The sequence below is a fragment of the Hyperolius riggenbachi genome, chromosome 10, assembly GCF_040937935.1.
Source record: "Hyperolius riggenbachi isolate aHypRig1 chromosome 10, aHypRig1.pri, whole genome shotgun sequence".
Lineage (NCBI taxonomy): Eukaryota > Metazoa > Chordata > Amphibia > Anura > Hyperoliidae > Hyperolius > Hyperolius riggenbachi.
Window position 1 is genome coordinate 216,504,593 of NC_090655.1, and position 15,952 is coordinate 216,520,544.

General features: G+C 43.8%; 1 protein-coding gene across 1 annotated transcript in view; it reads left to right on the forward strand.

Moving 5' to 3' along the window:
* The window catches only part of LOC137536808 (zinc finger protein 850-like), a 95,405-nt gene extending 80,992 nt beyond the window's left edge, over positions 1-14,413 (forward strand). Inside the window, exons 11-16 of the mRNA XM_068259007.1 lie at positions 4,787-4,889; positions 11,071-11,256; positions 11,341-11,464; positions 11,585-11,682; positions 11,793-11,904; positions 12,618-14,413. Of these exons, the coding sequence (XP_068115108.1) occupies positions 4,787-4,889; positions 11,071-11,256; positions 11,341-11,464; positions 11,585-11,682; positions 11,793-11,904; positions 12,618-13,684 (1,690 nt within the window). The 3' untranslated portion in view covers positions 13,685-14,413. The remainder of the gene's footprint in view (positions 1-4,786; positions 4,890-11,070; positions 11,257-11,340; positions 11,465-11,584; positions 11,683-11,792; positions 11,905-12,617) is intronic.
* The last annotated feature ends 1,539 nt before the right edge of the window (positions 14,414-15,952 follow it).

Below are 15,952 nucleotides of genomic sequence, written 5' to 3' on the forward strand. Positions count from 1 at the left end.
GACGGGAGATAAAGACCACCTTGGCTGAGAACCGTGAGTGACTCCAGCATGTGTACAGTGGCCGCCCGATGTCTGCTAAAGATCTGGCATAGCGATCCTTGATGCCCGAACTCATTGTTCTCCCCGCCCGCAGTAATCCGTTTCATCGTGCACCCCCTAGTCTTCCTTGACTCCCTCCCTCATAGCAACAGTCAGGTCATTAGCCTGGAGGCTAGTGATGCATCTGTCCCCCCAAGGGAACGAGTACCAATCCCTGCCAGGTGACCCAATTCACCCTGTGTGTACAGGGCTCTAGAATTAGCAGGGTCCAAAAGGCATACATTTGAAATCGGCGCCGGTAGACTTGGGCGCAGGATACAGCCGGTATATGGCTGATCCTGCTGCAGCACAAGTCCCGGCCGTGTTAATTATTATTCCCCCTCCAGGCCGCCAAGGATGGTGGGGAATGATATAATTCGGCTTCCAGCTATTGCTGGAGGCCGAATTATTGTGTTTTTTAAGCAACTCCGTCTTCTGACAGCGCCAACGTTACTCACTGAGCGCCGCTGTAGATGTGATTCCCATTATGGTCTATGGTGGCGCCGGCTGCGCCAAAATCTAGCAGCGCTGAAAAGCACTGCTTTGTCCAAAAGGGATCTTTGAGCAGGTCTAATCAGATTTGTAAGCTGTTAATTGATATCAACCTGCTAGTTAATTGTGCAGATGGTCAATGAGATGAATAGTGAATAGCTGACTGCATAACTTTTGCATAACTTTTATGCAAATAAATGGAGCCGAATCGCTTGCAGCAGTGGTTGCACTTGATTGGTCAGTTTTCAAATTTGCATCAACTCAGAATTATGTGCATCTCATTTTCCATTTATGGTTACTTAATTCTTGGCTTCCAGAAATTAGCCTTATGCAATAATCTGGCTCTGCCTATAGTCATGTTATCGTAACTCAAAAAGTATGGACAGAAGCATGAGGGGAACAAGTAGAGCAGTTTGCCCCCAGGTTAAAAAGTGTTAATGCAAAAGTTATTAAAAAATGCTTGAGTGTATAAGGATTCATTCCCATGGACTGTTGATAGGCAGGGAAATGCCTCTCAAACTCTCACAACTGCTTGTTGCTGCCTGGTAACTGCTCACTGCTGCCTTGTAACTGCTTGCTGAGCACACAGTTCTACTGCCTGTGGAAATGACCCCTAACTCAAGAAGCTTACAAACTATCCTACAACATTCCATAGTCTGAAAAATTGATGAAAATTTTCAGTTGTATCAAATGTTATCACCTTAAAGGCAACTCAGCACCTCCTGGTAAAATACATAAAACAAACCTCCCCCTAAGAGGTACGCAAATAGAGTGTTACGCTTGGTGGTATATTCTCCACAGTCAGCACATGGTGTATATCCTGACGTGAAGGAGGTACACACGCTAGCACAAGGAACCAGGATATCCCCAGTTTAGTGGAGGAGAGGACTGACTCCAACAGGAGATATGGCGCACAGGGCAGGCGTAGATCCGAACAGCCACAAACAATCCTTCCACTATAGTGGCTCAGCGCAAGGTAGCGCTGAGCGCATAAACCAGAACTCAGAAGATCAGGACAGGTAACAGAATGAACACTTGCTTAACTAGTCACTGCTTAAGTGACAGCAAGCGTCCATAACAAGACAGACTGGAATGAGGCAGCCAATGCGATTGCAGCGGTGGCGTGCCTCACAAGGACAGGACAGAATAGTCGGGAAAATAGAGTCAAAGAAGGCAGACTTAATACACACAAATATACAATAGGTATGATTTCCTAGCGTATAATGATTACAGCTATCAATGAACTACAAACAACTAACTGACATATGTATATATCGGCGATAAACCGATATATGACATAAGCAAGGAACACTTACTAAGAACTGGAGCAGGACGAGGAACAAGACTAAACTAGCTAAGCACGGCTGATCACGATACGTGCAACCACCAAAACGTGCCGGAACCTGACTGACTGAACACAGGATATAAACAGTTCGAGTACGTATATACCAGCGACACTGATGTATTAACGTAACACGAATACAAGGAAAATAACAAACACGCTAGTATGCGTATATATTGGCGATGAACCGATATATGATGCAAGACTAGCAAGTAACAATTACTGAATAAACAGAACAGGACTTAGAAGGACTCACTGACCCCTTTGCAGGAGTCAGTGCAGTCCACACGAGATCTAGGAGCGAGGGGGGCCCAGACAGAGTAACAGACTGATCTGAAACTATGATAGCCTGAGGAGCCCTGCAGGAAGCAGATCTTTATACTGAGGTCATCCAATAGGAGCAGACATGCAGATTCCCACACAGGTGAATGGTAATTATTCAATCCTGAGCTGGCCAGAACTGCAGAGCCACTACAGATGGAATCAGCAACTAGTTTGAGTGCAACCCAAACTATGCAAGCAAATGCATGTAATGATATCAAAAACTGCTTCTCTTCAGTAAAACTGCAGCCAGCAGTACATGCTGCAGACGTGATCATAACATAGAGTGGGCCATAGGGGGGGTGGCAGGCATTACTTGCACCCTAGCCCTCCCCCCCCCCCCCCCTGGCTCTATGCACTCCTCCATCTCCTTCAGGGAGGCCCACTGGTGCCGCAGTTTCAAGCTTCAGAAGTATTGTCGCGCACTGCAGCGCTGGGAGATTTAGTCCTCCAATGCAAGAACATCTACCTGCTGAAGGAGGTTTGTTTTATATATATTTTGTTCAGAGGTTGCTCAGGTCCCTTTAAGCCTTACTGACATGTTTCCATAACCGACTATTGCTGATCTGACCAATTTTGGATTGGATGTGTCAACAATCTAATTTTTATGAACACAGTAGATAATTATAATTAATCTTCAAATGGGGAATGATTGAATGATCAGATAATAAAAACTGGTCTATATACTGTTGCATTCTCCTAGCATCATAATAGGTAGCTCTGACAATCTTTTATGTCCTCCTTTCCACTGGCAGTAAACCTACTGTAAATATGGACACTCAGTGTTGCATTTGTGTTTATGAGTATCTCATGAACCAGGATGCCCATAGTCTCCTCCAATCATGTCTGGACAATCTGATACTTTCTGATGCTGAATGGCAGCATAGAGAAGATATTCTATTTTGTCAATAGTTGCTATACCTGGTAAATATTAGTGTACAATATATACAATATATTCTGAAATATCTTCGGATCCGAGATAAGAAAACTAACTATAACAAGTAACTTGTCTATATATCTTATCTAAAGTTTAGATAGTTTACACAGCATATCTAGCTGCAAACAGCTTCAAAAAGCTTCAAAAGTTTATGATTATGTATTCCTGTGATACGAGGGCAACCATGTTCTGTTTGTGACATTGTCACAGGCTAAGGCCCCATTCACACTTGCGTTTTGCCTTGCAAACGGACCGGATCCTGATCGGATCCTGATTGGATCAGGACCTGATCCTGATCAGAACCGTACGGTTCCGATCAGGATCCGGTCCGTTTGCATCAGGCATGCATCAGGCTGCCATCAGGATCCATGGGCAAAAAATAGCGAAATTAAATAAAAAAATGTTGGGGTCAGCAGAAGGTGCACCTGGTGCACCTGTAGAATCAGGTTCCTCCGCTGTAGGCCTCACCTCCACCTCCGACATTCTGCCAAAACAGCTCCAGCACGTCTGTCACTGCTGCTCCACTCCACATATGCTGGGCCCATGTGTCCCCATCCGAAATGGCCGCTTGGATACGCATAGGAAGTGGGGTAGAATGTCAGGTTTTTGTAGGCAGTGTGTTCTGTGCCTTCCGTTCCCCATTGGTTTCTGTGTGCCTGATGGTGCGGTCAGGCTCCGGTCAGGATGCGTGGGCCGGAGATCCGGACCCAAAAAATAGCGCATGTTGAAAAAGAGTCCGGATCCGATCCGGCTCCGGTACGTACGGAACGGACGCGTGTGAACGTCCGCATAGACATTACATTGCTATGCGGAACGTACGTTCCGTTTGTACAGTATGCGTTCCGGATCCGATCAGGAAAATCCTGATAGCGAACGCTAATGTGAACCGGGCCTAAGGGGTGGAGATGCTATCAGCTTGCCTGTATGTGAATTCAGTCCCCTCTCCTCCTCCCTCCGCCCCTCTGCCTCTGCAATTAATGGCTAGTAACCTCCTCCTGCCCAGACTGAGCTCCTATAATCCCTTGCTACAGTGTCAAGGCTCTGTGAAAAGCTGTGGGCGAGGCTTGTTTAGTTTATAGGGAATTAGAGTATTAAAACAAAACAAAAAGTATTTGGCTTGAGGAATGCCCTATAAACTATATGAATATAATAATATAAGGAACACAATTATGCAATGAGTAAAAGTTTATCTTGGATCCACTTTAATGAAATTGAGGGATGTCCTACAAGGTGTGTTTTGGCAGAGACAATTTCTTAGGTCTTTTCATGGGTTCAGCCTGATATCATATAAATAGATAGTTAATATAATTTAGAAATGTCTGTCCTATGAAATAGTCCGTCATCACCTCCATCTTTTTGTCCCTCCCTGGACCATGTCAGTATCTTTCTTAATAGAAGTATTTTCATAGTGCAAATATGTTCTGCAGGGGTGTAGTTTACATGTCCCCGCCCATAAGGAGCCCAAATCCATGCTACATTTTATTTTTGATTATGGTTAATATACCCCATGTTCTACGATCACAGTGATAACCACTGCTTTGCCTGTCCCAATGTAATGTCTTTTCTGTTTTAGATCTTTATTCTAAACATGAGTGTTTAAGAAAATTATTGTAAAGACTCAACGAGATGACTGAACTGAGGATGGAGATGGACAAGAGTCACATTACCAAGAGCATATTAGACCTCACCTTGGATATAATTTTCCTGCTGACTGGAACGGTAAGAAGGATTCTGGGAATGTCTCATGAAAAAGTGTTGATCCGTGTTTATAAAATTCAGACCTTTTGGGTTGGGAAATGAAAACTCTGCCATGTAGCATTAGGCTCGGTTCACATTGAGCCAGATCACAAATGGCCTGTTCGTAGCAGACAGTGCATTGTGATGGTGTTTTGTATCCAGTTAGAGCCCAGAGCAGACGTGGTTCCACCACAGAGTCCTGGAAATCCCCTGTCCAAAGAAATTATGCAGGTCGTATTTTTGAGCTGTGTTTACATCCGTTCCAGGCTGACAGTGTGAACAGATCCTGTTAACAACAAAGGTTATGTCGACTGTCAGTTTTTGTGTTTTGTTATGTTCCGGCTAAATGGACCATTTGCCTTGCAGCATGAACCGAGCCTTACTCTTACCTCTATTATAAAAGCCTGAATAGAGAGGTGAGGAGGATTCTGGGATTGTCACATGACATGTTTAAAGTGAACCTGTAACTTTGTTAAATTAATGAATCAGATACTAACCTCGGGAGGGGGAAGCCTCTGGGTCCCAATGAGGCTTCCCCCTCAGCAGAGGCAATCCAGAGCTGGCACCCCTAGAGCAACCAAAACAATAACACCCAGCAGCGCTTGTTGCTGGTGCACGCAGGCACATTAGCAGCTTTCCCCACAAACTCTGGCGGAAATAGCTGAGCCTGAAGGTCATGCGGTTAGTGCTCCTGCGCGCATGAGCAACAAGCACAGGAGCACTTTTGGGGGTGCCAGCCCTATCCTCTGTGCTGAGGAGGACAGGGGAAGCCACTTTTGGACCCAGAGGCTTCCCCCTCCCAAGGTAAGTACCCCCCAGGGACACCTTTTTAGCTTTCAGGTTCACTTTAAGTTAACCATACACTACTCGACATTATGAATAAAGTAGGTGTTAGATGCAATAGAAACATTAAGCCTTATCACATTATTACATGTAATAAAAATGAACCTGTTGCCAAGATTACTTTTTAAATTACAAAATATTCCAGTAGTAATACACCAGAACTGGTTCGCTGCAATGCATAACATCTTTTCAAAGTATATCTGAAGAAATAAAAGGGCGAGAATTGGTTATAAAAAAAATTACTAGGGATAAAAAACAGGGGGGTCTGGCGGCACCTGACCTCTCAAGGTACTATCAAGCTATCCTGTTAGGGAGAATGTTAGAGTGGAGGCAAGGCTCCCCTAATAAAATTTGGGTTGGGATGGAATATAGAAGTGTGGATATGCAAGGGGCTCTGTCCTGGGACAAAAAAAGAATCGAAAAGGCAATGAGGAGGTCGAATCACCCCTTTATTATCCCTACCTTGAAAGCTATTTTAGACTATATGAAAAAACAGGGCACAGGTACATCCCCATTAAGGCTAATCTTAAATAATTCAGATTTCATCCCTGCAAAGGAACGAGGCTGGATACAAAAGAACAAATTAGGTGATGACTTAAGGGTAATAGACACGATACAGGATATAGCTCCCGGGACTGTTTTTGGGGGATTACAGTTGCAAAGCTATCTTGCAGGATTGAGAAAAAGGGAGGGATCAATAAGATGCACTCTACATAAATTAGAGGAACATTTTAAAAAGAAGGTTGTTCCTGAGAATTTGCTGTCCTGGCTGTATGACCACCTGGGGAAAAGTGGGAATGATCAAATTACAAACCTATATAGAGAAAAATGGGGAAAAGAATCCGGTGAGATAATAGAAGAATTTACATGGGAGAATATTATAGCAAACACCTGGGTACCCAGAAACACTAGTATTCCATTATTACAATTTAAGATAGCCTCAAGGTGGTATCTCACCCCAGAAAAACTGTACCAGATGAATCTTAAAGATAACAAACAATGTTGGAGATGTGGGGTGGGGAACTTGGTACATATGCTATGGCAGTGTCCAATAATACAATCTTTTTGGAAAGAAATTGAACAATTCATTCAAGATTACTTAGCCCCGGGGGCTTGTATAGGTACCATGGTGGCAATTTTCGGGTACAGCCAAACAGGTGAAAATAAAAATACTGCACTTCTACTCTATATGCTCTCTTTGGCGGCAAAAGTAATTGTAGTGAGAGACTGGAAAACCTCAAACAAACCCTCTATAAAAGAGTGGTTAAGGCAAACATCATACTTATTGCGGATGGAGTCGGGTGAGGAGGGAACAGTAGAGGGGGGCCTGGAAAATAAGTTCCAGATACCCAGTGAGATATGGGAATCAGCAATAGAGAAATACAAAGAGAGATTAAAGTAGGTTATTTGACTGGGAAGAGAAGCAACAATTGTATAAGACAGGGATACACAGAAGGATCCGCAAACCGACCATTGGTTGAAAAAAGCTGGCATTCTTTATTCAGGAATTCCACATGACAGGTGCATAAAACCACAAGGTTCAGGTTAGTTGAACCTTGTGGTTTTATGCACCTGTCATGTGGAATTCCTGAATAAAGAATACCAGCTTTTTTCAACCAATGGTCGGTTTGCGGATCCTTCTGTGTATACTTATGGACTGGCCTGGCTTACCAGATCCTACACCCACTGGTTTGATACATAGGGGGTAGAGCGTTTTGAACCTCTCCATTTTCCTGTATAAGACAGGGAAAGTGAGAGAATGCAGGGTTATGGCAGGGTGTAAAGTTAGAGGACGGAGTGTGAAACCAAACAAGGGGGGTGACGAGTTTGGTGGTGATTTTTTTTCTGGGGAGAAGATAGGTGTAAGGAAATGAATGGAGGGTATGGGTGGTAAGCTTGAGGAGAGGAGGATGCATGGGGATGAATGGGGGGGGGGGGGGGGGGTATGAGAGACAAGTAGGATGATTGAACTAGGCGTACACATTGTATATTTTAAGATTCTGGTTCTCTCTTTTCTCTGTTTTTGTTTTGTTGTTGTGTTAAGATTGAACCCTGAAGTAAAAAAAAACAAAACATCAAGCCTTATGAAATCGATCCAGACAATGACATTTATGATTCATATTAGGGGAAGGGGTGGCGCTGCCAGCAGCAGCAGTTCCATAGCTTTGTACTGCATTAGGCAGTGCAAATTTAGCAGCTGCAGTACTGATTATTATTATAGGTATTATTATTTCTGCTGAAAGTCTAACAATGCAGTACGGTAGAGCATGTGAACAATCATTTACCTGATCTACCATGAACTGTATAGTGTATGACTAGCTTTACCTCTGGTAAAAAATTGTAGACCTCAGCGACGAGGTGAGGAAAAAACTGGGAATGTTAGCATTCAGTGACTTCAACCGTTTCCAGATGGTGGTGATTGAAATCTACGCCCTGTTTTGATGATGTTATACCTGCCAGGGTGTAGATTTCACATCACTGCCGCTACGTGTTTGCGCAGCTCTTGTCGCTCCCACCAATCCCGCTGCTGTCTCCCTGCCGCAGCTCACTTGCCCTGCCGTCTCTATGATGGCAGAGCTCTGTAAGCTGGTCAGGAGCTAATTTCATTGGCTCTTGACCCTGTCATCAATGTAAGCAACTCCCATTGGCTTACATTGATCACACGGTCAGCCAATGAATGCGGCTCCTCACCAGCTCACAGAGCTCTGCCGTCATAGAGACGGCAGGGTTGGTGGCTTGAGGCAATGGGTGTTCGGCGTGGGTGGCGGTAGCGGCGGGTATGTGCAGTGATTTAGTGGTCTCTGGTACCATCGGTCTCTGGTCCTTACAGCGGACCTGAACTCAGAATGTCCTCTCTGCTCTAAAAGATACACTACAGCAGAATAACCTTTAAATAAAAAACATTTATTTGTTGCAGCTGATACAAGTCCTGCAATAAATCTGCAGTGTGTCTACTTCCTGATTCATGGAAGCAGACATCTTCTTAAAGCGGATCCGAGATGAAAAACTAACTATAACAAGTAACTTGTCTATATATCTTATCTAAAGTTTAGATCGTTTACACAGCAAATCTAGCTGCAAACAGCTTCAACAGAATATGATTATTTCTGCCTGTGATACAATGACAGCAGCCATGTTTGTAAACATTACACACAGGCAAGCTTATCTGCATCTTCAGCACTCAGCCTGTGAAAAAAACCTAATCTCGCCCCCCTCCCTTCTGCCTCTAAAATCTCTGGCTAGTAATACCTCCCCCTCCTCCTGCCCAGACTGAGCTCCCATGAGCCCTTGCTACTGTCTGAAAATGCCAAGGCTCTCTGAAAAGCTGTGGACAAGGCTTGTTTAGTTTATAGGGAATTTGAGTATTAAAACAAAAACAAAAAAGTATTTGGCTTGAGGAATGCCCTATAAACAATAGGAAAAGAACACAATTATGCAATGTGATAAAAGTTCGTCTCGGATCCACTTTAACAGCCTGTGCTTTCAAATGAGCTTAGCTGCCGTGGCAGTCATGTGACATAGGGGAGAGATCAAATTACAACATGTGATTAGACACAAATGAGGGGGAATTAAACAGGCTAAACTTTCTAAATACAGTGGGATGCGAAAGTTGGGCAACCTTGTTAATCGTCAGGATTTTCCTGTATAAATCGTTGGTTGTTACAATAAAAAATGTCAGTTAAATATATCATATAGGAGACAAACACAGTGAGATTTAAGAAGTGAAATTAAGTTTATTGGATTTACAGAAAGTGTGCAATAATTGTTTAAACAAAATGAAAAAAAAAATGAAATCAATATTAAGTAGATCCTCCTTTAGCAGAAATGACAGCCTCTAAACACTTCCTGTAAGTTCCAATGAGAGTCTGGATTCTAGTTGAAGGTATTTTGGACCATTCCTCTTTACAAAAACATCTCTAGTTCATTCAGGTTTGATGGCTGCCGAGCATGGACAGCTCTTTTAACTCACACCACAGATTTTCAATTGTATTCAGGTCTGGGGACTGAGATGGCCATTCCAGAACATTGTACTTGTTCCTCTGCATGAATTCCTTAGTGAATTTTGAGCACTGTTTAGGGTCGTTGTCTTGTTGAGAGATCCAGCCTCGGCGCAGCTTCAGCTTTGTCACCGATTCCTGGACATTGGTCTCCAGAATCTGCTGATACTGTGTGGAATTCATGCGTCCCTCAACTTTGACAAGATTCCCAGTCCATGCACTGGCCATACAACCCCACAGCATGATGGAACCACCACCATATTTTACTTTAGGTAGCAGGTGTTTTTCTTGGAATGCTGTGTTGTTTTTCCTCCATCCATAACGCCCCTTGTTATGCCCAAATAACTCAATTTTAGTTTTATCAGTCCACAGCACCTTATTCCAAAATGAAGCTGGCTTGTCCAAATGCGCTTTAGCATACCTTTGTTCTGTAGGCAGAGAAAAGGCTTTCTCTGCATACAGCATCTCCTTGTGTAGTGTGTGCGCTGAATGGTTGAATGGTGCAAAGTGACTCCATATGCAGCAAGATGATGCTGTACGTCTTTCGTGCTGGTCTGTGGGTTGACTCTCACCGTTCTCACCCTTCGTCGCTTCTGTCCGAGATTTTTCTTGGTCTGCCACTTCGACCCTTAACTTGAACTGAGCTTGTGGTCTTCCATTTCCTCGATATGTTCCTAACTGTGGAAACAGACAGCTGAAATCTAAGACAGCTTTCTGTATCCTTCCCCCTAAACCATGATGGTGAACAATATTTGTCTTCAGGTCATTTGAGAGTTGTTTTGAGACCCCCATGTTGCTACTCTTCAGAGAAAATTGAAGGGAGGGAAACTTACAATTAACCCCCTTAAATACTCTTTCTCATAACTGGATTCACCTGTGTATGTAGGTCAGGGGTCACTGAGCTTACCAAGCCAATTTGAGTTCCAATAATTAGTTCTAAAGGTTTTGGAATCAATAAAATGACAACAGTGCCCAAATTTATGCACCTGCCTAATTTGATTTGAACAATTATTGCACACTTTCTGTAAATCCAATAAACTTAATATCACTTCTTAAATATCACTGTGTATGACTCCTATATGATATATTTAACTGACATTTTTTATCGTAACAACCAACGATTTATACAGGAAAATTATGACGATTAACAAGGTTGCCCAAACTTTCGCATCCCACTGTACATACAGGGCACATTTCTTTGTTTTCCTTCTACCCTGTGCAAGAGTTTAGGTCCACTTTAAGTGGACAGAGACCTCTGGTACTGAATTGGTTAAGCTCATTCTCAATGTGTCATTTTAATTTTGTTTATCTCATTATTTAAGATTTATGAACCCACAAAGAAGTCCTTTGATCAGGTGATTTCAAGCATCCATCCTCGTATGTTAGGAGGATCCGATAGGAGAAAAGTTCCTATTTTAGAGCCTTTTTCTCATTCTCGGATGCCCGACAGCAACAAGAAAATGATTCTACAAGCCATCAACAAGATGACTGAGCTGCTGACAGGAGAGGTGAGCAGTGCCGGGAATTATGGGACGTTACCCAGTAACACAAGGGGTGTGTCTGGATGGTGACTTTATCATTGTGTGTATCAGGTTCCCGTAAGGTGTCAGGATGTCTCTATCTATTTTTCCATGGAGGAATGGAAGTTTTTAGAAAATCACAAAGAGCTCTACAAAGATGTGGATTTGGAGAGTCACACCCCTCTCACATCATCAGGTAAGAGAAGACTTTTATTTCTTGTAGAGAAGAGAGCGGTATGGAGGACACACCTACATCCAGTATCATCTGATAAATGCATTGAAACCATGTATTCAGCCAGTTTTATGTTTCTTACAGATGGGTCCAGTAACAGAAATCCACCAGAAAAATGTACAGATTCTTTAGTTCCCAGGGATTCTACACTGGAAGATCACAATTACCCTCCAGATTATGAGGTAGGTGATGCCATTAGCCTGGGTGAGTTCTGGAGAAGATGATATGTCCTGCTGGAACTCTTACTTGTGCGTTATGGAAGATTTATTAGGAGTGTTCTGTTATTTTATAGGACATCGACCTTATTGTCATTGAAGATGACAGTACTGATGACGAAGAGGAGCTGTATGAAGGTGGTAACAAGCCTTATATTGTGGAGGAAATTCCTCCAGTGACCAACACAGGTAAGGAGTAACGAGTAATACTTAAAGGAGACACTTTTTTTTTTTTTTTGCAGTCACTTAGTCACAAACTGTCAGTCGCTACAAGAAGTAATAGGGAGACAGTGTATGCCCAGTGAGAGGGTCAGGAGACATCAGCCCCTATTAGAAGTCATGGGGAGACACTATGTGCAAGTGGGGGAGTCAGGAGACATCAGCCCCTATTAGAAGTAAAGGGGAGACAATATGTGGCCAGTGGGGGAGTCAGGAGACAGCAGCCCCTATTAGAAGTAATGGGGAGACAGTATGTGCCCTGTGGGGGAGTCAGGAGACATCAGTCCATAATAGAAGTAAAGGGGAGATAGTATGTGCTCTGTGTGAGGTCAGAGCCTGCAAGACGTATTGGAGAGACAATATGTATCCACTTTGGGAATCAGAAGTGTATAGCCCCTTTTAGAAGTAATGTGAAGACGCTGCAAACAGTGCGGTAGTCAGGAGGCATTAGCCCCTTTGTGTTACACTTTGGAGAAAGTGCGAGTCCAGTGAGGTAGTCAGACCATGCAATAATTTTTTAAATCTCATCAACTTAGATCATGATACCTCATCCAGCTTCACCCATCACAGAGCCCTTTACAAATAAGTCACATGACAATAGGCTTTGGCCTAGATAGCTTAATAAGATTAATGGTTTAAATAAACTCTAGTAATTCATTCAGTTTCTCTCCTTTTTCCCCCAGATGGACAACAAAGCAGGTATAACACAGAGAAACATCCTCCTATCTATCTGGATGCTGAATTAGATGTTATTGATACTACTTTACACTCCCTGGAAGAGAAATCCTTGACTCTAAAGCTTTTTCCTGAACCTCATGATGTAGGTCTAACATCTACATCTTCTTCCGTTCCTGACTACTCCCATTGTATCATCCCTCACACTGCTTGCCAAGGTAGTAGATCTGTATCATACTATGAATGTACAAATAGATTGAATCAGAGTGCTCATATTGGAGCAGGCCCAACTGCCCAGAGAGATACCGGTAGTTCCCTCTCATGTTCAGACCGTGGATTGCAGTTTATGAATAGACCTCAGTTGATCATGCATGAAAGCATTCATACGGAGGAGAAACCATATTCATGTTCCATTTGCAGGAAAGCCTTTGTGAAGAAATCACACCTAATTACTCATCAACTAATTCACACAGGAGAGAAGCCTTACTCTTGTTCCCTGTGTGGGAAAAGGTTCAACGATAAATCTAATCTGGCCAAACACGAAATAATCCATATGGGAGATTATCCATTCTCTTGTCCTGACTGCGGGAAAGGATTTCTCCAAAAAGCCTTTCTTGAGATCCACCAAAGAGTCCACTCCACCTGCAAGCTCTATTCTTGTTCTGAATGCACAAGGAGCTTCTCGAAAAACTCTCATTACCTCATGCATCGGAGGACACACTCTATGGAGAAGCCCTATTCCTGTACGGAATGTGGAAAGACCTTCACAAAGCGGTCCCATTGTGTTTCCCATGAACTGATTCATAAGAATGTGAGGCCGTATACCTGTTCTATGTGTGGAAAAGGGTTTGTGCAGAAGTCAAACCTGGTCACGCATGAGAGGATTCACACTGGTATCAACCCATTTTCTTGTTCTGTATGTGGGAAATGTTTTGCCCATAGGTCAAATCTGGTTAGGCATGAAAGAACTCACAGGGGCGGACTGGCTTACGCTTGTGCACAGTGTGGGAAGTGGTTTGCGCAGAAGAGCCAGCTATATGCACACGAGAGTGACCACCGAGAGAAGAATCTTTGATGGTTGCCCTACATTGAATTGGCCTAACCTGTTTCAGGAAAGAAGTATAGACCTACACTTGGATATAAGAGCAAATACCATAAGGGAAGGTACATAGTTGCCTATCACATGATATCCTTGAAGGACACTAGATGGGTGGGTTGGAGTCTCCTGGTGTGTAGATTGTGTGGCAATGTTGCCTCCTCTGTGCAGCACGTTGTTCAAATACTTATAGGGGCTGTACATAGACAGTAGTACACCACAGAAAGTACAGCACAGTACTGATTTCAAGCTTAAAGTAAACCAGAGCTATGGAAAAAAGAAGAATTGATACTCTTTCGTGGCTTCCTCTAGCAGCATAAACCCGAGTGCCACGCCGACCTCCCGCGGTCTGCCGTTCAGCCGCAATGAGCCCCGATAACTGGCTCAGTCGGGTCCAGTCTGGGTCTACTGTGCATGCGTGGATGGTCCCCGCATGCGCAGAAGACCCAAACTGATCCCGACTGAGCCTGAACGGGTTTATGCTGCTGGAGCAGTATCAAATCTTTTTTTTTCCACATCTCTGGTACACTTTAAAGAGGAACTGTAATGAAAATAAGGTAATGAATAAAATTGATTATTTTTTACAATAATATTTCATAATTTCTTCTCCCCGATTTACATTCTGAAATTCATCACAGGTGGGGACATCTTCAGTACTGTTTGTTTAAAGAGGATCTGTAAAAAAGAAAAACAGCCCCTAGGGCAGTGATCTGCAAACTTAGCTCTCCAGCTGTTAAGGAACTACAAGTCCCACAATGCATTTGCCTTTATGAATCATGACTGTGGCTGTCAGACTCCCGCAATGCATTGTGGGACTTGTAGTTCCTTAACAGCTGGAGAGCCAAGTTTGCAGATCACTGCCCTAGGGGGTACTTACCTCGGGAGGGGAAGCCTCTGGATCCTAATGAGGCTTCCCTTCCTCTGTTCCTCAGTTCCAGCGCTGACAGCTCCCGAACACCAGAGAGGTAAATACCTACCCTGGTTCGGCACAGTAGCATCTCTCCAATCGTGTTCCAGTGGAGATAGATGGGCCCGACCGGGTCTGCTCTACTGCGCAGGGGACTCGCACCTGCGCAGTACAGTGGACCTGAGCGGGCTTTGCTATTTCCACCTGAGCCCAATCGGAAAGCTGCTACAGTGCCTGCGCTGAAGCAAGGGAAGGTAAATATTGCAGGCGCTAACAGGCAGTAATATCCTTGTTGGCTGTGGTTTTGGGGGAGCCAGCACTGGAATTGAGGGGCAGAGGAGGATGGGGGAAGCCTCATTGGGATCCAAAGGCCTCCTGAGGTAAGTATGCCCCGGCATTTTTTTTCCCTTTAGTTCCTCTTTAACCACATCTATACCAGCAGTCTCTGCCCCCTTAAAGAGAACTTTAAAGTGGACCCAAATTAAAAATACAAGATTTCAGAAATAAAATCTATTTTCTAAATTATAATAATAAATAGCAGCCTTTTTTCAGCTGCATGATGACAAATATAAAATATTTTACATTTATTGGAGGAACCCCTCCATTCCTTTCAAATTGCCGGGATTTTTCTGGCAAACTAGTGGGGTAGGTGGTGTCCTGCAATGGAAGAATTGCTAATGGCTGCCACCTGTATAACCCTACTTATGAAAAGAGAAGGGTAAAAAGCATGCACTGAAATGATCATAGGCTTGAAGGAGTGTTTATTTATCTTTGTATGTGTCAGAGTGCTGCAACTAAATATTTTTAATTAAAAAAATGTTTGGTTTGGGTCCACTTTAATTGAAAGGCATATGGCTGTTTCCTTTTAATCAATACCAGTTGCTTGGCAGGTAGTATCTAGATCACACACCTGATACAAGCATGCAGCTAAACCAGTCTGACATCAGTCAGAGCACCTGATCTGCATGCTTGTTGAGGGGCTGTGGCTAAAAGTATTAGAGGCACAGGATCAGCAGGGCTGCCAGGCAACTGGTATTATTTTAAAAGGAAAAATCCATATCCTTCTCGGTTTAGGTTCCCTTTAAAGGTAAGGTTCAGGGAGGGAGGTAAAAAAAATAAAAATTAATATCCACTTACCTGGGGCTTCCTCCAGCCCGTGGCAGGCAGGAGGTGCCCTCGCCGCCGCTCCGCAGGCTCCCGGTGGTCTCCGGTGGCCGACCCGACCTGGCCAGGCCGGCTGCCAGGTCGGGCTCTTCTGCGCTCCAAGGCCTGGCACTTCCGCGTCCCACGCAGCCGCGCTGACATCATCGGACGTCCGCCGGGCTGTACTGCGCAGGCGC